Genomic DNA, 25,217 nt, shown 5'->3' on the forward strand with positions numbered 1-25,217 from the left:
CAACCCTATCATGAGGGGTCAAATCATGACGTATAGAGTCCTAGGGATAAAGCATAGTTATGTATATGTATACAGTTTTACAGTATATGATGAGTATAGTATGATATTATTAGTATGAAAAGTAGAAAATTCAGACGATACAGTATATTTTAAATTGTGAAAGAAAAATATGCTTTACAGAAGATTTATTGTATTACAGTTCAGTTACTATTTTAAAGTATCCTTGACTTAGTTGCCACACACTAGTAATAACATATTTCCACTTACTAAGCATCGACTCACCCTATTACTTTAACATTTTTCAGGTGAGCCAACTAGGCGAGCAGATTAGGCTCGCGGATAGTGTGTTGTTTGATTACCCTGGTTATAGGGTGAGTTCTGACAAAGTTGTGTATATTTTTTTGAGTAGATGATGCTGGAGGGGTATTTTTGTATGGGTATGGCCTATATATATACTGAATTTTGGTATTGTATAGCGTATCTGTGAATGGACGGATAATTTGTGTTTCCGTTGCTTAGGTATGGATATAGATATGCAAATATATATATATATATATATATATATATATATATATATAAATGGTTAGAATTTTAAGGTCGTTACACCTATGTTGACAAAATTATGTTTTGGAATATAAGAGGGTTGGGCACGTCGAAGAGAAGATTGAAATAAATTGTGAAGGATCAGAAAGTTTCGATTTTGGCAGTTTTGGAACCTTTTCAAGATACAGAAAAGATACGAAGGTGGGCGATGTATTTGCAATTTACTAACTTTTGCTCTAATGTAGAGGAAAGTGGGAAGATTTGGTTGTTTTGGAAAGATGATGTTCAAGTGGATTGGGTGGGTACCTTAAATCAATGTGTGACAGTTTTGTTAATAGAGGATAGAGGCTCCTTGTTTCTTACTTTTGTATATGCTAAATGTTATTATATTGAGAGAAGAGATTTATGGGAACAGCTTCAGGGGATGTCGAGTGTTGATGTGACTTGGGTTGTTATGGGAGATTTTAATGTAATTCGGTCAGATGAGGAAAGGGTGGGAGGTAGACCTCGTTTGGGTTCGTCTATGATTCAATTCAATGGTTGTATTAATAGTTGTGATTTATTGGACCCCAAATTCGAAGGAAGTCAATTTTCATGGTGTAACAGCCAACAAGGTTTGAGAAGAAGTTGGGTGAAACTGGACAGGGTACTGATTAATAATGTTTTTTCTATAAAATACGTTGAAGCTAAGACTTCTTTGTTGAAAATAAATACTTCAGATCATTCTCCTATCTTATTACAGCTATGTGTGAGTACGGAGAAGTATGGGCCAGCGCCTTTTAGGTTTCAGAACATGTGGACGTCTCATGAGGATTTTTTGGAAATGGTTGAATCATCTTAGAGAGAACATATTGTGGAAGATTTAGGATTATGTAAATTGGCGGGTAAATTAAAAAGGCTAAAACAAAGGATTAGGGTGTGGAATAAACAGACTTTCAGTCGTGTTGGTAGTTTTATTCGAGAGATGGAAGAAAGGGTGGAAAAATATGAGAATTTACTGCAGACAGAATACTTAGAATCAGTTGAAGAAGAGTTATTTGTTTCTAAGGCTGAATTGGGGGTTTGGTATAGAAAGGAAGAGGATAGATTGGCGAAACAAGTAAAGATGAAATGGCTAATAGATGGGGATCAGAATTCAAAGTTTTTCCATGTTGTGATTACGCAAAAAAGGCGAAACTCTTGTGTAAATTCAATGACGCTTCCTGATGGTTCGGTGTTGGAAAATATGCATATGGTCCATGATGAGGCTGTGAAGTATTTTGAGCAATTCTTGGGACAAAATAGTTTAGTGCAAAGGTCAAACCTAGAAGATATCATCCATTTGGTAGTTTCTGAGAAGTCTATAGGTCAGCTAAGGGAAGAACTGACTGAGGAGTAGGTTTATGAAGTTGTTTCGTCTATTTCTGTGAATAGTAGCCCGGGACCGGATGGGTTTGGGTCTTCTTTCTATATTACCTATTGGAAGATTATTAAAAATGATGTGATGGATGCGATAAGAGAATTCTTCAGAGGTGATATGTTGCCTCAGTATTTTTGTTCCTCTTACATGGTGCTTATTCCTAAGGTAAAGGATCCTCAGTCTTTTGATAAATTTCGGCCGAAAAGCCTTTGTAACGTAATCTATAAAATTTTCTCCAAAATCCTTGTTGGTAAGCTTTCGTTGGTGATGGGTGATTTAACATCTTTAGAACAAGGTGCTTTTGTGAAAAGGAGGGGTGTTTTTGAAAATATAACGCTTACTCAAGAGATGACAAAACTATTACATAAGCGGGTGAGATGAGGTAATATAATGCTAAAGCTTGATATAAGCAAAGCGTATGATCGAGTGGAGTGGCAGGTGATAGATCAGATTTTTCAGGCTCTTGGTTTTCCAGATTGGTTTTATAAGTTGATTCAGAATTGTATTTCCACTTCATGGTTTTCTGTCATGATGCATGGCACTTATAGAGGTTTCTTCAAGTCAAAAAGGGGCTTGAGGCAAGGGGATCCGTTGTCGCCGTATATTTTCATAATCATGGAAGAAATTCTTTCCAAATTAATTCAAAAAAAGTTATCTGAGAAGCAGATTTTACCATTTGGACATTCGTGTGGTGCACCTATTATATCGCATTTAATGTACGCGGATGATGTTGTTATTTTTTCTAATGTTGAAAAAAAATATGTTAGTCAGTTAATGGAGGTGATTAAGGAGTATGAAAACTGGACTGGACAAATGGTGAATAAAGATAAATCAGCTATTTTTTTCTCAAACAAGTTAGGTGTTCAGAGGAAATGAGAAATTTTTCAAGAGACTGGTTTTATTGAGGGTAAATTTCCTTTTATGTATTTGGGTGTGCAGATAGTGGATGGTAAATTGAAAGACTGTCATTTTGACCCTTTAATCCAAAAAATCAGTAAGGGAGTTGAGGGCTGGATAAGTAGACTGTTGTCTTAAGGAGGCCGTCTTGTTTTGTTGAGACATGTGCTTTCAAGTATGTCATTGCATTTGTTAGCCGTTCTAAATGTACCGAAACTGGTGATTAAAAAGATACAAGGTATGTTTGCTTCTTTTTTCTGGGGATTTAAGGATGGAAAATAAAAAATGAAATGGAGGGCTTGGAAGAAATTGTGTGTTCTTGTGGAGGAGGGGAGCATAGGAGTAAGGGACATTTCGGAAGTGTAACATTCGTTGTTCATGAAGTTTGGTTGGCATTTATTAATGCAAAATTCTTTATGGGCTAGATTTTTTAAAGTTAAATATGTGAAAGGAGGTCATATTGCTCTCTGCAGATCGCATGAATCGGATTCTTCCTTTTGGGGGAAAGTTTTGCAAGGTATGCCTGATCTGTTAAGTAAATCTAAGTGGAAGGTTAGAGAAGGAGATGTAAAATTGTGGTATGATAAGTTTCTAGATTCGGAACCTTTGTTTGCAGATTGTCCAAATGGTGCACAATCTCGTATTAAATTAAAAGATTTGGTTATCAATAATGTGTGGGATGTGGAAAATTTGCAGAGGATTCCGAGGTTTAGTAAAGCGGATGAAGTGATGGAAAAGGTGGGAAATCTTAGAAATTCTTTGGACATTCTGTTATAGCTCCCGGAAAAGGATGGTTTCTTTAATACAAAATCCGCATGGGATGTTATCAGAGTTAGAGCTCCAAAATTTGATTGGACTAAATGGGTTTGGAATAAATGGTTACCAAAGAAAATCTCTATCTGTATGTGAAATGCTGCTTTTGAGTGCCTAAGTGTTGATGAAAAGGTGAGAAGGGTGGGGTTTCACTTGTTTCGGCATGTAATTGTTGTAAGATGAGGTAATCAGAAGATTTGGAGCATGTGTTAAATAAGGGAGACCTTACTTTTGAGGTTGGAGGAAGGCTTCAGTGGAGGTAGGTGTTCCTTTCCTTAGGTAACAAAGTTGGAAAGAAAGAGTCCAAATGTGGTTTAATAGGGCTTCCAGGTTCTCTCAACTGGGTTCATTGATGAGTTTGATTCCTTGTTTAGTAGTTTGGAGGCTGTGGAGAAGGAGATGTGTGGCTAGAATGGGAGGAAAACTTGAGAGTAGTACTGATGTGTGGCTCTTCATTAAGTATTGGGTGAGGGTTTTGAGTAGGAACATGATAAAAATGGTTCAGTTAAAGGATGTTGATATTCAGGTATTGCAGAATCTGGAAGTGCAAATTGTGAATAAAAGAATTAAAACTATGCAAAGTGTGAGATGACTAAAATCGAGGCAAGAGATGTTGAAACTAAATTTGGATGGGAGCAGCCAGGGGAACCCAAGGCCGGCGGGTGGTGGTGGCATCTTTAGAGACCATACAAGTTCTTTTGTGATTGGTTTTTCATAATATTTTGGTTCTTGTTCAAATAATGAAACTAAATTAAGAGCTGTGTTGGAGGGAATTAAGATTTGCAAACATTTGGGTTATACCTGTATCGATATTGAATGTGATTCGAATATTGTAGTTAATTGGATAAGGGTCAGGAAGTGCTCCTTGTGGTATTTGTCAGATTTTTGGGACCAGCTTATTGATTTATTGGAGGGAGTAGATTTTTTGATAAATCATTGGTATAGAGAAGGGAACAAAGTGGCAACTGCCTTGACTCTACAAGGTGCTATGGGGAGGAATAGGTTGTTTACAAATAGTAATCAACTTCCTAGAGTTAGCAATGGTTTGTATAAATTGGAGAAGATGGATACGACTTATATGAGGTATGTTTAGCTGATTTCCTTTTGATTTTAGCTTATATTTTATGTTATTTATCTTTTGTTTTGATTTATTGTGTGAGATTTGTTTTGTAGGTCCTGCTTTGTTTTTTTTTTTTTTTGGACTTGTAAACCAGTTTTTGACAGGATGTTGGTGTTGTTCTTTGGGAGGTTTTTAACGTGTTGTCTTTTGTTATCTCCCATTGATTGTCTTGTAACCACGGTATTCTTCCGCAAAAAGTGAGGGATTATCAATAAATAAATGAAAGTGCCACTCTTCTTTAAAAAAAAAAAGATTGTGGCATAGCACAACAACCCCCCCCCCCCCCTCACCCAAAAAAACCCCAAAACCCCCTCCTACCCCAACTCCAAAATTCCTACCAGTTTACGAAATTTTGGAGGATCTTCACAAAGGGAATTTGATCTCTAGACCTTCTAAAAGATGGCCAAGTGACAAACCACTTAGGATAACATTCCTATGTATCACTTTTTCTTTTTCTTTTTTCAAACGCAATCTTTATTAATATGCTCTCACTTTTGGCGGAGGAATACCGTGATTACATGTCAAGCATTGGGAGATTACAGATAAAAAAATAAAAATCTTCCTAGAAACAACATCAACAACTAATCAAACTAGGACCACAAATTCAAATAATGTTAAATAAGAAACAAATTTAAACAAATCTAGATAAAAACAAAAAAACTTTAAACAAAACTTTATTGATATGCCCTCACATACTTATGGTATTATAACACTAAAATGAATTAAATGATGTAGGTCATTTTAAATGCTATCTAATACTTATTGCATTTCAAACTTTTAAGTATACGTCGCATTGACACTAGGCGCTATACACCAATGCATAACAAAGTAATTGTTGCCTCTTACTATTTGATAAAATGGTAACAACATAGTACCCTACTATACATTCATCATTCAATAATAAAGGGTCCAATCAAGGCCAAATCCTTCGCCTTTCAATTAGGTAAAAAAAAAAATTTAGACATGCAAACCCCTCTTAGGAGCTGGAGCAGTGCAGCTCACCGTTCTCCCTCTCCTTCCTTCCTCCGATTTGTTTTTACACGCATCGAGACACGCACACACACGTATGAAACTTCCTTCCATAAGCAGGAGACAACTTCACGTTACTTCATTATTTATTTAATTTCAGTCCTTATCTTTCTTTTTTTTTATATCATATAATTTTGATAGGGGTGGACCCTTTCGTTTTACAAGAAAAATATTGTTCAAGTTGTTTTGATCTTTGGGCAAATGACACAGGCTACTAAAAAAATGTTACTTCAAGCTTAGACCAAGAATTGAGAAAAGAGGTTGTAATTTTTTAAGTTTGAATTTGAAAGTAAGGAGTTAAAAGTTTTGATTTTAAATTACATATCTTTAAATAAATTGCCCGCTTCTTCCGACATGCCTATCAACTTTGGACATATCAATTTTGGGTGTATCGGTTGCTCCTCCTTTATTATCAAATATTTGAAATAAATTTCCTTTATTTGAAAATGTTTTGAAGTCTGCCATACAAGCTTCTGATGTAATCCAAACCGGTCCTCAAAGCTTTCTAGCTTAGTCTGAGCATACTATAGGGCTTCCTAACCTTCCCCAGTTACAGAACCTATCAGCTTGATCTGAGTAGAACAATTTGGCTTAATCCGAGCCAAAAACCCAGCGATTTGGATTTATCCGAGCTGGTGGTTTAATATAATGTTTTACTATTTTCTAAATAATTCACGCAAATTTGAGTTTGATGCTTGAATATTTGGGAATGCATATAAATTTTTGATATTAAACTCTTATGTCCGATTAATTTTATATTAAATTTTATTTAAATTCATGCATTTAATCTAAAATTCAAACACTAACATTTCAAACATAAGTTAATTTTGCAATTATGAAAATAATTTCGAGGAGAAAATATCTGTTAAGGCAGCTAAATTAGGATTTTAAATTTTTTCTCCATTTGCTGCAAGCTAATGATTTTCCATAAAAAGTACGCTCCTTATAATTAGTCTATCGGTAATGTTAAAACTGAAAGCAATTAAGGCACTCTTCTAAACTTGGTAAAATTAATTCCCTACCACTTTATCCATAATCAACTGCTCCATATATATTAACAAACTTATGTCATGTTTGGAAGCATAAATTTTGAATTTTAATTTGAATTTAAATAAATTATAATATAATTTTATATTATATTTTCTCCAAATCCAATACAACTCCAAATCTAAGATCTCTTACGTTAAATCTGGAAAGACTCCATAGGAATTCACTGTTAATAATACCTTTAATAAATGTACTCAAGCTAATATCCCAATAAATCTGCAGTATTTAAAAAAATAACCATTAATTAAGATTGACCATCTGCAAACATAAAGGGGTCAAAATCTAATGCAAGTTTTGAAATCTAAGCATTGGGTTTCTTGAGATCTCATTTTCCTCTTAATTTATGCAGCATCTCTGTCCTCCAAAGGAGGAAAAATATCTCATTAGTCAAGATGGTAGGGATCGGTGAATATATTTTTGGCAGTCTGTTTAATCCATGACAAGTGTATTCAAGTGTTTGGCTATGTGACACCAGTAAATGCAAGGGAGATAACAAGTGTTTTGTGTGTGTGTGTGTGTGTGTAAGAAAGGGGCCATTAGCATTGGAAACATAACTCAATTTTACTACAGCTGTTTCTTATCTAATTTGCAGTTCTTCACTCCTGCATTATTTAAGAAGCAGCCAAGAGACCCAAAATCAAGATCAGTGAGCAGTGGGAAGAGATGGGTTCCCCCAAAGCTCTCTTCTTCTTTGCTGTTTTGTCCTTCTCAGCTGTGGCTCTCACTAGGATTGCTTTTGCAGCAGAGAATGAGCAAGACCCAGGTCTTCTTATGAACTTCTACAAGGATTCATGTCCCCAAGCTGAAGATATTATCAGAGAACAAGTCAAGCTTCTCTACAAGCGCCACAAGAACACTGCATTCTCCTGGCTCAGGAACATCTTCCATGACTGTGCTGTTCAGGCATGCTACCCACTCAAATCTCTCTCTCTCTCTCTGATTTTTTTTTTTTTTTTTTTCTGTTAGTTACTGCTGATGTAGTCTTTTTTTTTTTTTTTTCTTTTGCATTTCTGTTTGTGGTGTATATATATAGTCATGTGATGCTTCACTTCTACTGGATTCTACAAGGAGGACCTTATCTGAGAAGGAGACAGACAGGAGCTTTGGGCTGAGGAACTTCAGATACCTTGACACCATAAAAGAAGCTGTAGAAAGGGAGTGCCCTGGAGTTGTTTCTTGTGCAGACATCCTTGTACTTTCTGCTAGAGATGGCATTGTTTCGGTACTACTTTAATTATCCTTCTTCTTTACCCTAGACCTTGCAATCCTGTCCAACTTTGTCAATTCCACCTCTAGTTATTTTTGGGTTTATCTTAATTTTTTCCATTTCACTAAGCAACTATTCTTTATGATGGATCTATCTGCTCTGTTGCCTATTGGTATAAGTTCCGTTGCTATATGATGTGCTACACTTACATGTACACACTAGATGAGTGAAGCGGGCTGTAAGTCCGAAAATTTTCCATTTCATGAATTTTGTTTTTCTGATAAGGAAAAAATAAAATGATTTAAGTTTGTAACTATAATGATCTTTTACATTTCAATTTTCCTGTATGGTTGAAGGGTTTGAAAGGTTGTCTAAGAAATTTTCTTTGTGTCACAAAGTTGGTATCTAGGTTTGGGGGGTTTTATGCATTTGAACCTTAATGATGCTTGGTGTGTTTTGTGTATAACCTTTTTCAGCTAGGAGGCCCTTACATCCCTCTCAAGACAGGAAGAAGAGATGGCAGGAAGAGCAGAGCAGATGTGGTTGAGCAATTCCTCCCAGATCACAATGAGAGCATCTCCGTTGTCCTTGAGAGGTTTGCTGCCATGGGCATTAAGACCCCTGGAGTTGTTGCCTTGCTAGGTATATAGTCATTACTCATACTGCATATACACACCAACCCATAATGGGTAATCCATACATACACCCACATAAAAAAATTCCCTAGTGGCCATTTTGTATTCCTATAATACCCAAAAGCTAATGATAATATTGAAAAAACATTAGTATCTTTTAACTAATCCATCTATGTATAACTCTTTGGCATTTTTCCCCCTAAAATGCTAAAATATCATTGTGCAAATTCTAAATTTCAATTTAAAAAAATTTAACATTACTTGCCCAAAATACTTCATAGCAGGCTAAGTAAACATTAAAGACAGAAGAAGAATTTAATGAAACTATAAAAACAAACAACAAACAAAAATGTTAAGGATTAATCAATTTTATCAAAATAAAAATTATAAAGATATTTGGCTATCATACTTTATTAATCAATTTATAATCACACTATTCATGTTTTTAACACAACTCACTTACATGGTTTGACTATAAAGTGAGTTCATGGAGTCTGGCGGCAGCGAAGCTAATTAGTCATAATAAATGTGAAGTATCTATGCATAATCTACTCAGTTATTTTATAGCTGGTCTCTAGAGAGGCAAAGCTGAATCCGTAAATTTAGCATATTTGGTCAATTTCTTTATACGTTTTCCATACAAGGGAAAATTTAATGCAATTTAGCTCTTTTAACTCCCACAGGAGCTCACAGTGTGGGTCGAACCCATTGTGTCAAGTTGGTTCATCGTTTGTACCCAGAGGTGGACCCTGTGCTAAACCCAGATCATGTGGAGCACATGCTCCACAAGTGCCCCGACCCAATTCCGGACCCAAAGGCTGTGCAGTATGTGAGGAATGACCGCGGCACGCCCATGAAACTGGACAATAACTACTACAGAAACATACTGGACAACAAGGGACTGCTGATTGTGGATCACCAGCTAGCCATAGACAAGAGGACAAAGCCATTTGTGAAGAAAATGGCTAAGAGCCAAGATTACTTCTTTAAGGAGTTTGCAAAGGCCATTGCCATCCTCTCTGACAACAACCCCCTCACTGGTACAAATGGTGAGATCAGAAAGCAGTGCAGTGTGGCCAACAAACACCATTAGGCCATTTTGTACCAAAGAAGCCCTTAGACTCTTTTTTCTATCTATGAGGAAAGAAGAAAGGGCTAGTGCCATAATAAAATGCTTCTTTTTAATAGTATTTGCTTAATTTTACTGCAGGTCACTGCTTTAATTTACTGTAATTTTTTTTTTTGTGAGTTATTGTGAGGATGATGTGGTAAAGGGTATGGTAGATAGCAGGATGATTAATGTATTTATGGGTGGTGGTGATGGTATATGATGCATGGTTTATAATAATGAAGACTAGTTATGATTCATGCAAACCTTATCTCTATCATGACACTGTGATGATGATGACTGTATTCTGCATATTTTTTAATTGAAGTTCAATGAAAAGGAACTGTCGGCTACTAAATTTGATATTAATAAAAGTTATTTGGAAAAAATACAACACATGGTCCATTTGAAATTAACAAAAGTTGTTTGGAAAAAGACAACACCATGGTCCCTCAAGTCAGAGCTTTAATAGAGAACAAATAAAGACACGGGGAGGATAAGATTCCCTTTCACAAGCAAACAATATACTTAAATTTCTTTCTGTTTGGGAGGAATTGAAGTGCTATAATTGTGGTCCAGACAAAGAGGTGGGCCCTGGGAGGGTTGTGATTGCTCATAAGGGAGTCACGGAGAGTAGCATTGTAAGAATAATTGATGAGCAGAAGTACGGAAAACCAAGCCTAATAAATCATGCAAATCTGGTAATCCTACCATTAATGTATATTGGGCTTTGGACTGAAGTCCAACCCTTATTTACTTTACTTGTACTACATTCTTATTACTTATATTGCACTTATACTTTGTACAATATTTGCACAGCACTCCATGTCTCCTATATAAATAGATACCCATGTATACTCTTTTAGAGAAGAAATACAATAAAACTTGTATAGTATTTCTAACATGGTATCAGAACTTTGCTCTGACCATTTCTTAGCAGTCTTGTTTTTTTGGTATTGCTCCTTCCCTATCACACTTACAGTCAAGGAACCACACCACAAACCACTACATCACGCCACGTCAGCTTGCTACGTTAGACTGCCATGTCAACTTGCCACGCCATCTTGCTACATCAGCATTATTGATCATTGACCCCCAAGCGTTGACCATTGACCAAATTGTTGGCAATTGACTTTGATCGTTGACTTTTTCAGACCAGGTTTTCTTTACCTAATTTTTTGCATAGATTTCATTTTTGCAATTTATTTTTTGCATTGTGTCTCTAAATGGATAAAAAAACATTTTTCTTCCTCACCCTATCAATACTACAATGGAGAGAATTAAGAATTATTTATCTTGGTCTCAAGGTCTGCGCAGTTTTCTTAAGGGTTGCATGCTTTGGCAATATTGTGCTTGTGTAATGAATATTCCTGTCAAGGGGGTAGTTGAAGAAACTACTGCATTCACTGCTCGCATAGTTGAATGGGATAGTCATAACCATTTGATCGTTATTTGGTTCCGGAACACTTCCATTCCTTCCATCTCCAATCTGTTGGGTAGCTTTGATGATGCAAAATATGCATGGGATATGTTGGCCAAATGATATTCTACTTCTCATGGATCCATGAAATATTAATTAGTGGTTGAGTTGCATCAGCTCTGACAAAAACCAAGGCAATCCATCAATGACTACTATGATCAGCTTCCAAATTGACCTTTCTGACCCAACTTGGGCATGCTCAAAAGATGTTCAACAATATGCAGTTGTTCGATATGAATTTCGTCTCTAACTGGAGAAAGCCTATAAGCCCATTCGAGGTCAGCTTCTTAATCGCAGTCCTCCTCCCTCTTTTGATACTGCTGTAAATGAGTAGGATGGAGAAGAAGCTCGCCTTGCAACACTTCAAACTCAGAATAAGCTGAATGTTTTGACTGTTGCTCCCTTTGCTCCCACAGAGCAACCTTCGCAATCAGGGTTTGATGTCTCTAGCTCTGGCAATCGTCGCAAACAGTCCAACAAAAAGTTCTGCAATTATTACAAGCGTCCTAACCACACTATTGAGACTTGTTACCGTTGCAACAAAACTGCTGCAGCTGTCGCGGTTTCTTTTTTACCTTCTCTCGCACTTTGGCATTCTTGTTTTGGTCATGCACCTTCTTCTCAAGTACAACAATTAGATTCTAGGGGTCTGTTAGGTTCTGTATCCAAAGACAATTTTGATTGTACTCCATGCCAGTTAGGAAAACAACCAGCTTTACCTTTCAATAATAGTGAATCTGTCACTAATAGCATTTTTGAGTTAATTCATTCTGATGTTTGGGGACCTTCTCCTATTACTAATATTGGTGGATCTCGATATTTTGTTATCTTTATTGATGATTATTCTTGTTATAGTTCGATTTTTCCGATGAAATCTCGTTCTGAATTACTACCAAACTATAATGACTTTGTAAAAATGGTTGAAACACATTTTTCCAAACGTATCAAGATTTTTCGATCTGATAATGCTCTTGAATATACTCAATATGCTTTTCAAGCCCTTTTGCATTCTTATGGCACTATACATCACCTAACTTGTCCAGGTACCTCTCAACAAAATGGTAGAGCCGAACGAAAACTTCGTCATATTCTGGACACTGTTCATGCTCTCCTTCTCTTTGTCAAAGTTCTTGCTCCTTTTTGGGGTGAAGCTACTCTTCATGTTGTTCACACTATCAATCGCATTCCCAGTCCTGTCATCCAAAATCAAACACCATATGAGCGTCTTTTTGGGTCACCTCCAGACTATCGTTACCTTCGCTCCTTCGGTTCTGCTTATTTCGTTCTTCTTCAGCCACATGAGCACAATAAACTTCAACCTCAATCCAGACTTTGTTGTTTCCTTGGCTATGGCGAAAATCAAAAGGGGTATCGGTGTTATGAACCTGTCTCTCATCATCTTCGTGTCTCCCATAATGTTGTCTTTTGGGAACACTGATCCTTTGTTGAGCTCTCTCACTTTCGTTCTTCCCTATCTACCTCCTTTGTGTCAGAACTCTTTCCAGATGAATCGCCTATTTCCTCTAAGGATGCTCATGATCCTCTTATAGACTTCTCTGTCCAACCACTAGATACTTTTGATTCCCTTCCCAGTTTGCTCTTTAATGAACAAATGGAAGATGAACAGGTCGACGACGGGCTACCCAACCCTCAGCTTGGGTACCCTGCTCCTGCTCCGCTTAAAGATCTTGCAGAAGACATTCCACCTCGTCACTTAACTCAAGTAAGATCCATTCTTACTCACTTACTTAACTATCATTGTTACACTGCCCTTACTACACTGCACGAGCCTCACACCTATCGTGAGGCCTCCACTAACCCTTTATGGAAGATTGCAATAAAAAAGAAACTTGATGCATTATCTAAGAATCATACTTGGGATTTGGTTACTTTCCCTCCTGGACAGTTTGTTGTTGGTTGTAAGTGGATCTACAAGATTAAGACTCGCTCTGAGGGTCCATTAAGCGCTATAAGGCTCATCTTGTTGTAAAAGGTTTTACACAGGAGTACAAGATTGATTATAAGGAGACCTTTGTTCCAGTTACTTGTATCTCATCTGTTCGTGCCCTCTTAGCTATTACTGCTGCTAGTAAGTGGGACTTTTTTCATATAGATGTCAAAAATGCCTTCCTTAATGGGGAGTTAAGTGAAAAAGTTTATATGCAACCTCCACCTAGTCTCTCTGTTGAACCAAACAAGATTTGTCACCTTCGACGTGCACTTTATGGTCTTAAACAAGCTCCACGAGCTTGGTTTGCCAAGTTCAGCTCCACTATCTTTCATTTGGGTTACACTGCCAGTCCTTATAATTCTACTTTATTTCTTCGTCGCACTGACAAAGGCACCATTTTGCTTCTCCTATATGTGGATGATATGATCATAACTGGTGATGACCTCAGTGGCATTCAAGAACTCAAGGATTTTCTTAGTCAGCAGTTTGAGATGAAAGATCTTGGTCATCTCAGCTACTTCTTGGTTTTGAAATCACTCATTCCACAGATGGTCTTTACATTTCTCTAGCCAAGTATGCATCTGAACTCTTGTCTCGAACTGGACTCACTGATAACAAGACTGTTGACACTCCAGTTGAACTCAATGTGCATCTGACTCCCTCGGGGGGGGGGGGGTACCATTGTCTAATCCTTCTCTTTACAAACACTTGGCTGGCAGCCTAATTTATCTCACTGTCACTCGCCCAGAAATCTCCTATGTTGTTCACCAGGTGAGCCAGTATTTGTCTGCTCCACGATCGACTCACTATGCTATTGTTTTGTGCATTCTTCGATATCTAAAGGGCACTCTCTTCCATGGCCTTTTCTACTCTGCTCAGTCTCAGCTTGTTCTCCATGCATTCTCTGATGCTGATTAGGCAAGAGATCCCACTGATTGCAGGTCCATCACTGGTTATTGTTTTCTTCTTGGCACTTCTCTGATTTCTTGGCGAAGTAAGAAACAAACCCTTGTGGCCCGCTCCAGTACTGAAGCAGAATATCGTGCCCTTGCTGATACCACATATGAGCTCCTTTGGCTACAATGGCTTCTCAAGGACTTAGGTGTGTCCACATCCTTTGCTACTCCTCTTTATTGTGACAATCAAAGTGACATTCACATTGCTCACAATGATGTCTTCCATGAACAGACTAAACATATCGAGATTGATTGTCATTTAATCCGTTATCATCTTGTCCATGGTGCTCTCAAGCTCTTCTCAATTTTTTCTAAAGATCAGTTTGTAGATATCTTCACCAAGTCACATCCTAAGGGACGTCATCGTACTTTGATTGACAACCTCAAGCTAGTCTCCCACCCACCTTGAGTTTGAGGGGGGCTGTTAACATGTATTGGGCTTTGGACTGAAGCTCAACCTTATTTACTTGTACTACACTCTTATTACTTGTACTACACTTGTACTGCACTTGTACTTTATACTACACTTGTACAACACTCCATGTCCTATATAAATAGGCACCCATGTATACTCTTTTGGAGAAGAAATACAATAATACTTGTTCAGTATTTCTAACACTTACAAAATAATATATAGGACTTAATACAAGAATCAGATGGACACTACATGAAGATTACATCGAAAAAGGTGGTAATTATATAAAGTCCAAGGCCAGTGAACATGATAGTCTGAAGTAGAATGGTTAAACCATGGGAATCCAGTAGTTAAATAAGGGGCCTTAACCTGGAATTATATTGTGAACACGAGCTTGGATTATGCACACACACACAGAGAAATAGAACGAAACAAGAACAAAGCAATTCTAAGTAGCTTGGTAGTGTGCTCATGTCTACAAAGACTTGAACCCGAATAAATTTCCTCTCTATTGTCAACAAAATCTACTTCAAGGTTCCAGCTACAAATATAAATAGCCTCTATGGAAATTCTAACATACCCTCATATAACAATATAATGACATAAACACCTTGACTAACATACTGTAACCCAAAATACAGTCACATAACAAAATAATGACAACACTCAAGATCCTTCAGGTTTCTCTCCTTTCGTGCAAAACCTTTGATTTTCTTACAGACTTCAAGTAGACCACTCCCTGAATATAAGCCAAAGCTCAACAAATTTGAATGCATCATTATCTGTGTTTCTAAGTTCCTAGCACTGCATTTAAGGTTCAAATTAGTTTGAGTTCAACACGTATTCTTGGACAGACTTTCTAGGGAATGGTTTTTGCAGGTTATTAATGTCATTAAGCCAATGACCAGGATTTTTTAATCTCAAAATCGAACAAGTGAGCAAGGGTGAAACCCATCACTTATAACAGTTATGGGAATTGACCTTGCATGCCCAAGTATAATCTTTTACTATAATTATTTTTTGACTAGGCAAACAACTTAGTTAGCTTTACCATTTAACTTTCAGAAGATGAATATTTTTGTGTAAATAAGCCTTACAGAACCATTCCCTTTCTGTGAATATATGTTGAGCAAGTTGCATAAAACGCAGAACTGCATGTTAACCCCAAGATAACAGATGTCCCAAAAAACAGAATTGCATGGCTGTTGCACTATGATCATTTTCAAGCAATGATTATTGCCTATGACCACATGCCACTTGTTTTCATTACTTACAGTTTTCCAAAAGAATTTTTAGGCTCCATACTGCTTGAATTGCTATCGGAGTCACTTTCTGCTTCTTCCAAGGCTGCATCAATTTTCCGTGAGCCTTGTGCTATCTTTGGGATGAAAGGATTGCAGGAAGGGTTGCTGTAAAAAGGCTGTGGATGTAAGGACATATAATTACCAGCTGAAGGGAAAGATTGATAACCATATGAAGATGGGTAGTGACAAGGAGGTAATGCATTAGGGGGAGGCCAATAGACCATAGGCATGAAAGTATTTGCTGGATGTGGTGAGAACATAGGAGGATATGGGGTAGGATTATGGTAGGTCAAATTAGGATTGGAACTGGTGATCACAGGCCTTGAGATTGTGTTGTTATCCGCTGGAATCTGGGATGGCATGGACCGGAAAGCAGCCATTGCATGAGTATGAACGGAGGTATATCCCAATAGCCCAAATTGTGTGGGAATTGTAGAGCCCGAAGGAGCAGGCTCAAAAATGGAAGATTTGTGAAAACTACAGGACTTACATATGGAGTTCGGCTATTTCTTGACCTTAGATTTTGTCGATATTGGCTTTTCGGTTAATTGCTGAGAATTTGGATGAACCTGCTCAGAAAACAAGAACACTTAACTGAGGAACTATTTCTAAACAGAATGTCAGAAACCAAAACTAGTTTGAAATTAAATATGAGATCATTACAGAGAAGAAAGCACACTGCCATACAATGCCTCGCTTGCATAATGAAAGCATGCATCATTTCTGTCATTACTCATTACGTTATATGCCCCACTCAACTACAGTGACACACACATTCAGCTCTGTTTTCCTTTAATCCTTTACAACAATCAGAGAAGGTGCTAAGGTCTTACTTGGCCTTAACCAAGTAATTTAATATTTCCTCAGCAATAGTTGAACTGTTCAAATGCTCTTTTAAGACATATGTCATCATGGTTTTGGTGGTTTTTCCATATCAGACACAGATTGTGTGTTGAGAACCAACATATAGCCAACAATTCCCAGCAATATTGTTTCATATAGTTTTATGATTTTGCTATTTTTCCTAACAAAAGACAATAGAACAATTAAACAACAACACCAGGTAAAACAACCCAGATTTTTACACAGCCATATGTGAGTATAGGGACTGGGATCCTTACAGTATCACAAGGCATTGGATGTGGAAGAAATAACTCCTCCCGTTCAGCATCTTCATCTGTCCTGCGAAAGTACAGCCATGCATTAAACAAATCATCTTTAGAAGTGGTTGCTAGAAAATTGAGTACCTGTTTGGTATCATTGTTGTTTTTTGTTTTTTATTTCTGTTTCTCCACAGTGAATAAAAAGACTACAAAAATGCATTTATTTATGTTGTCAATTTTCTGTTTTTATTACCGATTTTCAGCTGATTGCCAAAAAACTGAAAACTGAGTTTGCTTGGTGTCATTGTTGTTTTCTGTTTCTATTTTTTGTTTCTCTACAGTAAAGAAACAGATTATAAAAATGTGTTTGTATACGTTGTCAGTTTTCTGCTTCTATTGTCGATTTTCAGCTATTTGCCAAAAAATTGAAAACCAAAGTTTATGGTTTTCAGTTGTTTTGGCAACATGTTGTCAGAAATGTCTATATCTATAAATAGTTTTTTTGAATTAAATTATTCATTTTATACATTTTTGAATTAAAATCAAAATTAAATAATCATAAAATTTAAATATAATTAAAATAAAAATATACATAAATTTCAAAAAATAATAATAAAGCCAATTACAAAATAATTTCACCATTTTTCAATTGTGATGTCTAAAAATTAAGTAAAATGATTATAATAAATTTCATTTTTACTATAGTATTTTTTTTTAATGTGTATTATTTGTAATTTTATTATTTTACTTATATTTTTATAATATTATTTTATTTAAAGATGAAAATGAGCATTTTTAATTGAATTTTTAGTTTTTATTAGTTTTATAAATGTTAACCAAATCAGTTGCTGGTTTCTAATTTTAGTTTTTGTTTCTGATTTTTAGTTTTCGTTTATGATTTTCATTTCTCTAATTTTTTACAGTGATACCAAACGACCCCTAGATTTTATGATTTTCAATTATTTTGGCAACCTATTTCCAGAAATATTAATATCCAAAAATAGTTTTTTTGGATTAAATTATTCATTTCATACACTTTTACATTAAATCAAAATTAAGTGATCAAATGAATTTAAATATAATTAAAAGAAATATGTATAAATTTCAAAAAATAATAAGAAAGCCAATTACAAAATAATTTTACTATTTTTCAATTCTCATGTCCAATAAAATTTTTATTGTAAAGAAAATTTTAAAAGTAGAACAATTAAGTAAAAAAACTATAATAAATTTTATTTTTATCAGTAATTTTTTAATGTGTATTATTTGTAATTTTGTTATTTTAATAATATTTTCATAATATTTTTTTATTTAAAGACGAAATGAGTATTTTTTTATTAAAATTTTAATTTGTATTAGTTTTATAAATATTAACAAAATAGGTTGCTGATTTTTAGATTTATTTTTTTTTCTGTTTCTGATTTTTGGTTTTTATTTCCCTAATTTTTTTCAATGATACCAAACGGCCCTTGAGTGTCTTGAGAGCAGACCATGAGAAAACAACTAATAAAGAGACTAAGATACATGTGTGAAAAACCCAGTGCACAAATCTCCCACGCCAATGGGGGTCTGGGAAGAGCAACATGTAGGCAGTCTTACCTCCATGCTTAATGCTTACAGAGACCTTCAAGCTTGGATATAACACCCTCGCCATTGAGTCAGGTTAAAATACACAAGTGCTGAACAAAAATAGAGGTGTAAATCATGTAGTTTCCTACGGTCACCCTCTATAGTCAGACAAGAGTGATGTAATGACATATTATGATGTAATGTCATATTAATGAAACAACAAATCATGCTTTGTAGGACAAAGACACCAAATACAATGACAATGTAGTAAAAGAAATTACTTTTGAGTGTAGTATTTCAACCTAGGAAAAAAGTATGCAATCTCTCATACCTATAGTATTTTTGTAGCAGATCCAAGTTCCTGGACTTGGTTTCTCTTTGAACCAGGTCATCCGGAAAACCAGCCATGAAGAGAAGTGTAATGCCCAGGGCTTTAAAGAAAAAGCTTCCACTACGAATATGGACTAGCATTGCCATTCGACACATAAATGGCCCAAAGGACTTCAGCTTGTTACTTCCCATGCGTTGTCTGACGTATCTGGAACAACTCAGCACAGAATATTATGGATTAATCTACAAAAGGAAAATTTTCCTATGCTATTAGGTCCCCAAAAAATAAATGTCAAATGGAGACTTAAAAAAAAGGCATCTCGGTGCCTATGTTGGACAAAATTTGCAAGCTAGACACTAATACTTGGACACTCTAAACATGATTATTTAACATAATTTAAGCACAATAAACACGATGCTATTATGATTGTAACGCAGGTAGTTTTGGATATCAAAACAAGATGGTCTGGAGTGAAAGGATTTGAATCCTCAGTTGCACATTAGTCTAGATATCTGTTAGTAGTTTAAGGTTGCTTTGATGTAATTTCAAATAGTTTGTATTACTATGTACACTTTAGGCTGCTCTGCCTCTAATCCTGCTTATCATCAGTGCCTAATTCTTCTTAAAAAAAAACACAATAAATGGCATATTATAATGAGACTTTCGTTTCATTTTACACATATATAAAATAATAATACATTAAATTTGGATAAAATTGGATACAACAGATCTCAGATATTGAGATTTTCTTTTGATATATAATGTTACACATATAGTTAAAAATTAGTCTGTTGTTGTGTGCCTAGTTATGTCAAGTCCTACATTTTTAAGATTTTCTGTGTTAGCTATTTCCATGTCTGTGCTTCCTAGCAAATGAAAAAGTCCATGATGTTGGTTACTACTACTCAGAATGTTTGTTTGTGGACAAAATGAAACATTTTACAATTGAAAAGATAATTGCAATAAGAGAATGATTTTCTATTATTTGATTCCCAAAAAAAATAAAAATAAAGATGGCAATGCATGAAAATAAATATAAATGCAATGAGAGACTTGCAAATCAAGTATGATACTAGTACTTACTCATTTTGGGGAAGATTTCTTGTCCTTCCACCATACTTAATGCACAGAAATAAACATGATGGACAGCTAGCATCTGATGGGCGCATAGCCTTCTCCTCCTCAAGTATTTGAACAGGACACAATGTTGGGTTCTGCCGATTTGTACAGAATATCTTCCTTCTAACACCGTGATTCTCATACAAAACATGCTCCTGACAGTAAATAAATTCAATTGCTTTATGCAACATAAAAGTAGAAGGATGAATAGGAGAGAGAGCTTAACTTTGTCTGGCTAAAAGTAATCGAAACGATAAATAGAAGCAAATCAAATCATGAATTATGATTGCCAAGGGGCATTTGACATGTTTGGAACTTGGATAATCAATTAGTTATGTGATTTATAGCACATATAAACACTCAAGTTGGTATTAGAATATAAACTGCAATAAAAAACAATGTTTTTTTTCTTATTTCTTTCTTTTTTTGTTTAATATTGAAATGCCTCATTTCCCATAACTTCTATACACAGTGAATATTCACATCGCACAATGTATATATACTCCAAGTTCTCTTCTGGATAGAGTTTTTTAGGAGACTTCTACCCCATATATTAGTTTCCATGAAATGATCAAGCCATAAATCAACTTGTAGTTCTCAAATAGCATGTTGCATAGACAATTTTTTTTTTAAATCATTTTATTGACAGTATTAATCAACTTAAAGTTCAAAATCTGAGGAAGTTTTGATGGTGGAGTACTCAGCATGCCAACAATAATGCAACATGACAGCTTCAGGAAAGTGAGGAATCTCCATATCCATATGGATAGGAAATACATTCTCAGTGGATTAGTAATCTAAGAAAGTCAGTTAACTCTGAGAATACCATGTTGAGTCACATGAGAATAGAGTTGATCCAATGTTGACATCTAAAATTTCTTTCCTTCTCATAGCAAGCAAAAGGGAATTGTTAAAATAATATTTTCATATATTTAGGCTTCATTTGGTTTAATTAGATATATAATTTTTTTCATAAAAAAAAATGTAATAATGTCAGCATAAAATAGGATGATTTTCACTTCCTTTGAATTAAAGGCAACTAGAAACACCGAAAGCAACAACATAATAAGAAAAAAAAAGGGCAGCCTAGTGCACAAAGCTCCCATGTATGCCTGGTCCAGGTCCAGGGAAGGGGTGGACCACGATGGGTCAACAACATAGTAAGAACACAACCAAAAATAAATGGCTTACTGCAGCAATGACTCATGTCTCAAAGCCACAGCCTCTTTTAGCTTTTAGAAATAATATAGGAGAAGGCATTATTTTGTGAAAAATATTATGTGCAAATCCCTCAAAATTTCATGAGGCAGCCATTGATTATAATAGTACCATAACAATCTAGATATGGCAAAATTAAGTTCCTTACCCCAGGATTCTCTGGAGACACATAGGGCTCTCCCTTCCTCAAAATACTGAAGTGATTGAAGTCTAATTCGTACAAATCTTCACAACCATGCCTTATGCCAAGAGATGCAAAAACAATGATTTTCCTTATGGTATGGGACTGGGCTTTTTTTAATAAAAGGGCTTCTGAGTCAATTATTCTCTTAACTTCTTTTGGACAGAATGCCACCTTTGGAGGCTTCCTACGCATTGATAAGCCTCCAGACCCTTTATGAGAAGCCCCTGGTCCAGAAGCAAGGATCTCTGATGATGTCCTGCATCCTCCTATAATTTTTGTTTCTCTCTTGTCATGTCTCTTAAGTTCCTTCTTTTCATGGATGGATCTTGCAACTGGGGGTAACAAATCTTTATTTGAGTCATGCTTTGTTTCATTGTTCACATTTGAAAATGGGGCTTCACTTAGATTAGCAGAGGGCATTCCCATGTATGGCATATTTATTTGCATCCTAGCACCCTCATGATGCTTTTTCAGTTCATAAGAAGCTTTTAAGTTCTTGTCATTTTCCTTGTCTCCATGATCAATGTCAATATCATCCTCTTCACAGTATTCATCATCCTTATCATTGGTGTCATCAGTATCATCAAAATCAGCAGCAGCTTCACCATCTTTAAGTTTTTCAAAATTCAAAATCTGGGTCTCATCCATGCTCATCCAGTTGACCAGCTGGTGGCCTTCAAAACTAGCATCTTCAGGAAGTAAGCATCGAGTCTCATCAATGTCATGCTTCATCTGCAAGCCCATCTCAATATTCCCATTGCTACCTACATCTGGAATTTTATAACCAGTTGGTTCTATCCTCTGTCTCTTGAACCTTTTAAAGCTTCTGGCTGTTGAATTTGGACAACCGCACTAGGAATGAAAGCAACAGATGGCCTTAAGTCATTTGATCATTTGAGGTGAAAAATGAATATTGAAAGCTTTAAATATTAAAAGCTTAATTCAAGCTTGGGATAATGAAAACAGTTACTGTAGAAGTTTAATTTTTAGGCCATACTTCAATAAATTGTTTGTTTTTTCTGCCCTCTGCGCACCAGATTTGGGCTTAGAAGAACTCTTTATTGTATCTTAAGAGAAAAGAAAACAATAAATTGTTTAATACTATTTTGAATTTTTCATCACTTGTAATTTAGTCTCACGAAATCTAAAATTAGTCCTGCCTGCAAATAAATTCATGGTTTCATATCTGTCTGCATGTAAACACCTACAGATTTTTTTCAAAATCATACAAACCCAGTTTTGGAATTGTATATGCACCACAGCTATGTTTTCAATCCATCCAGGACAAACATTGAGAAGGGGCGAACTAAATGCTCAAGAGATTGTCCAGTGAGGCATTTTCTTTAAAATAAACCAAAAATAAGGGCTTGTGACTCTCATCTTTATTGTAGCACCCTCGTCAAAATGCTTCTTTCAAGTTAACACATTATTTTTGTATTGAACTTTCAAAATCATCACTCATTTGGCAGTTACTTCTAATTTTTTCCATAAAACTCACACTAATCCGCGTATTACTAAAAAAAAAAATGTATCGGGGGATACATGAACATCAATTGAACTCATGTTATATATAGAATCCTGGATCCCTCAGCACAGCATTGTCAGCATAAACAGAACAAGAATACATAAAAGGAAACGAGGCAAAAACACAAATATGGAGCAGGCAACCTCACATGTCCATTTGTGAGAAGAGAATTCTTCTCCCTCTCGTGCATTTGAGCTTCCAGTGCGGCTATCCTCTCCAGAAGCTCTGCATTCTTCTTTCTTTCCCTCTGCAGCTCAGCTGAAATCTCTGCAATAACATTGATGCCCTCATTTTTTATTGCCTGCTCAATACCGCATAATGCAGAAGCATTTACCATTGGAGAAGACATGAAGCCAATGTTTCAAATTTTGCAGCTTTGGAACAAAAATGACAGAGAAAAATCGACACCCAGTACAGAAGAATGAATAGAAATAGCTCCAGCACAAAAGAATGAAGAGAAATCAAATACCCATGACGCAAAAGAACAAAACTTGAAGGTGGGTTGACAAGTAGAACAATCGAATACAAGACTGCAAAAGGCTAGCTTTTTCTGGGTCATTAAGGGCAACCCTTGCATGAGTATACGAATCATTTAGAACAGTTTTGGGATCATTTAAATGTCAAACCAGAAGCAATAGAGAAAGGAAAGGGAAGGAAAGGAAGGGAAAGGAAAGTTTATAAGAGAAGATGCGAGTCTTTTCACTTCGAATTTTCGCTTCAATTCTGTAAACCAAAAGCTAAAGAAGGCGGCTGAGGGGGTGAGGCATGCATTACCACGTGCCCCTCTCTCTCTCTCTCTCTGATTAGTGACAAACTGAAGCTTGTGAAGCTGACAATTTTTGTTTATATCCTAGTTAATAATCAGAAATGAAGTTGAGATATGATATGAATATGGTGGGCATTATCTTCTGAAGGGATGCAGCTGGTTCCCCATTTATCTGTAAATTAGGAGCATCCGAGGCACTGTTCATATTATATAATCACACACATGCTTACCATGCTTATAATAATAAACTTAGTTTCAAGAAATCAACAACCTTCCAACTTCTCCGGTAGTCGGTAGGACACCTAAACAAAGGTCATCCTAGGTAGAATAGGGAAGGCAAGTAGCCTTTGGGAGATGTATGGTTACGCTCATTAGTTAAGGCATCTGTCCCATCTCCCAATTAGCAACTTTGGTGGTTTGAGTTTGAAGGTTCATCATGTTAATGTTGACCCAATAATAATAATGTAAATATTTGACATCTTGATCATGTCTCATAAATGGTATACCATATATATAATGTGTATAATGTATAAGTTCACCAGAATATGTAAAATGAAAATACTGTCTCATCCCATTCTGACTTTTATCAAAACAGTATATATATAATATGTATCTGTGTATATGTATGTGTGTTCTTTTGGGTCTTCTTAGGATATATTTTATATATATGTTACTAGCCAATTGGAATGGAAAACGTTTTCAAAAAAAATAAAGGAAATATTTTAGGTTATTGTTTCATTGATTTGAAGGGGAGTTTAGGTGTGGTAAGGTTGTCATCGTGTGATGTAGAGGTTACGAGTTCGAAGCGTGAAAATAATTTTTTACAAAAACGTAAAATAAGGTTGCGTACTATAAACTCATTGTGATCCGTCATTTTCTCGAACCCTGTATACGTGAGAGCTTTATGAAATGAGTTGTTCTATTATTTTATTGATTTGCGTTCTTCTCTATTTTTAAATGCTACCAAATAATTGAAAAATAAATTGCCCTATTATAGAAGTTGGCTAAGCAAAATGGAATTGAGGTTCAAATGAACAAAGGAGAGGTTGGGCAAAAATAAGGCTATGGAAAATTGATCTCCTGAATTTAAATAAAAAAGCTTGCAAACATATCTTGCTTTTATGAAGGTTCCTTTTATCTATAAATGATAATGGATTTCAATACGTATAAATATACATTAGAAGGTTGAATTAATATTAGATATCTGATGGTTAAGAACTAGTTTACTTTTTGGCATCAATATATTATATTGTGTTAGCCCAAAGGCAACCCAAAGATGGGGTTAAATTGGGATTAATAAAAATTAAAATGTATTTGATACAAAATTTAAAGCATTTTAAAACAAGCAAACAATTTACACAATATCAAAGCAAATAAAAGAGAAAGTGCAAGCAAATTTAGTGGTTCGTCACCTGGCCTATGTCCACTTTCTCAAGATCAATTGTCTTGAGGTTCTACTAAAACCCCTTATTTTAATGGCGACAATGACACCAGTCAC

The 25,217-nt window shown here is 35.6% G+C and overlaps 2 protein-coding genes across 6 annotated transcripts; one reads left to right on the forward strand and one right to left on the reverse strand.

The window, feature by feature from the left end:
• Positions 1–7,151: 7,151 nt before the first annotated feature.
• On the forward strand, positions 7,152–10,064 carry LOC131152805 (peroxidase 42). The gene is made up of 4 exons (XM_058104674.1): positions 7,152–7,751; positions 7,882–8,070; positions 8,532–8,697; positions 9,374–10,064. Exons 1-4 carry the CDS (start codon positions 7,512–7,514, stop codon positions 9,781–9,783), a joined length of 1,005 nt encoding a protein of 334 aa, XP_057960657.1. The 5' UTR covers positions 7,152–7,511; the 3' UTR covers positions 9,784–10,064.
• Positions 10,065–15,659: 5,595 nt separating this feature from the next.
• LOC131152806 (uncharacterized) lies at positions 15,660–23,738 on the reverse strand. 5 transcript variants are annotated; one of them, XM_058104677.1, is made up of 8 exons: positions 23,423–23,738; positions 23,102–23,254; positions 21,393–22,280; positions 19,991–20,181; positions 18,908–19,114; positions 17,026–17,086; positions 16,395–16,473; positions 15,925–16,009 (listed from the first exon to the last, which is right to left on the reverse strand). In XM_058104677.1, exons 1-7 carry the CDS (start codon positions 23,543–23,545, stop codon positions 16,408–16,410), a joined length of 1,689 nt encoding a protein of 562 aa, XP_057960660.1. In that variant the 5' UTR covers positions 23,546–23,738; the 3' UTR covers positions 15,925–16,009; positions 16,395–16,407. The 5 variants fall into 5 exon arrangements, 4 of the variants coding, with proteins under 4 accessions (XP_057960658.1, XP_057960660.1, XP_057960659.1 ...); XM_058104676.1 differs by lacking the exon at positions 15,925–16,009 and adding an exon at positions 16,175–16,254; XM_058104675.1 differs by having other exon boundaries at positions 15,660–16,473.
• Positions 23,739–25,217: the final 1,479 nt, after the last annotated feature.

This window comes from Malania oleifera, chromosome 4 (genome assembly GCF_029873635.1).
Source record: "Malania oleifera isolate guangnan ecotype guangnan chromosome 4, ASM2987363v1, whole genome shotgun sequence".
Taxonomy (NCBI): Eukaryota; Viridiplantae; Streptophyta; class Magnoliopsida; order Santalales; family Ximeniaceae; genus Malania; species Malania oleifera.

What these genes read in the sequence shown, in the direction of transcription:
- LOC131152805 (XM_058104674.1), top strand. Translation starts at nt 7,512, where the DNA reads ATGGGTTCCCCCAAAGCTCTCTTCTTCTTTGCTGTTTTGTCCTTCTCA. An exon ending in TCCATGACTGTGCTGTTCAG is followed by an intron (nt 7,752 to 7,881) that starts GCATGCTACCCA and finishes GTATATATATAG; the next exon opens with TCATGTGATGCTTCACTTCT. An exon ending in TGGAGTTGTTGCCTTGCTAG is followed by an intron (nt 8,698 to 9,373) that starts GTATATAGTCAT and finishes TAACTCCCACAG; the next exon opens with GAGCTCACAGTGTGGGTCGA.
- LOC131152806 (XM_058104675.1), bottom strand. Translation starts at nt 23,545, where the DNA reads ATGATTCGTATACTCATGCAAGGGTTGCCCTTAATGACCCAGAAAAAG. An exon ending in TGTCTCCAGAGAATCCTGGG is followed by an intron (nt 20,182 to 21,392) that starts GTAAGGAACTTA and finishes ATTTACTGTCAG; the next exon opens with GAGCATGTTTTGTATGAGAA. An exon ending in CTGCTACAAAAATACTATAG is followed by an intron (nt 17,087 to 18,907) that starts GTATGAGAGATT and finishes GTACTTTCGCAG; the next exon opens with GACAGATGAAGATGCTGAAC.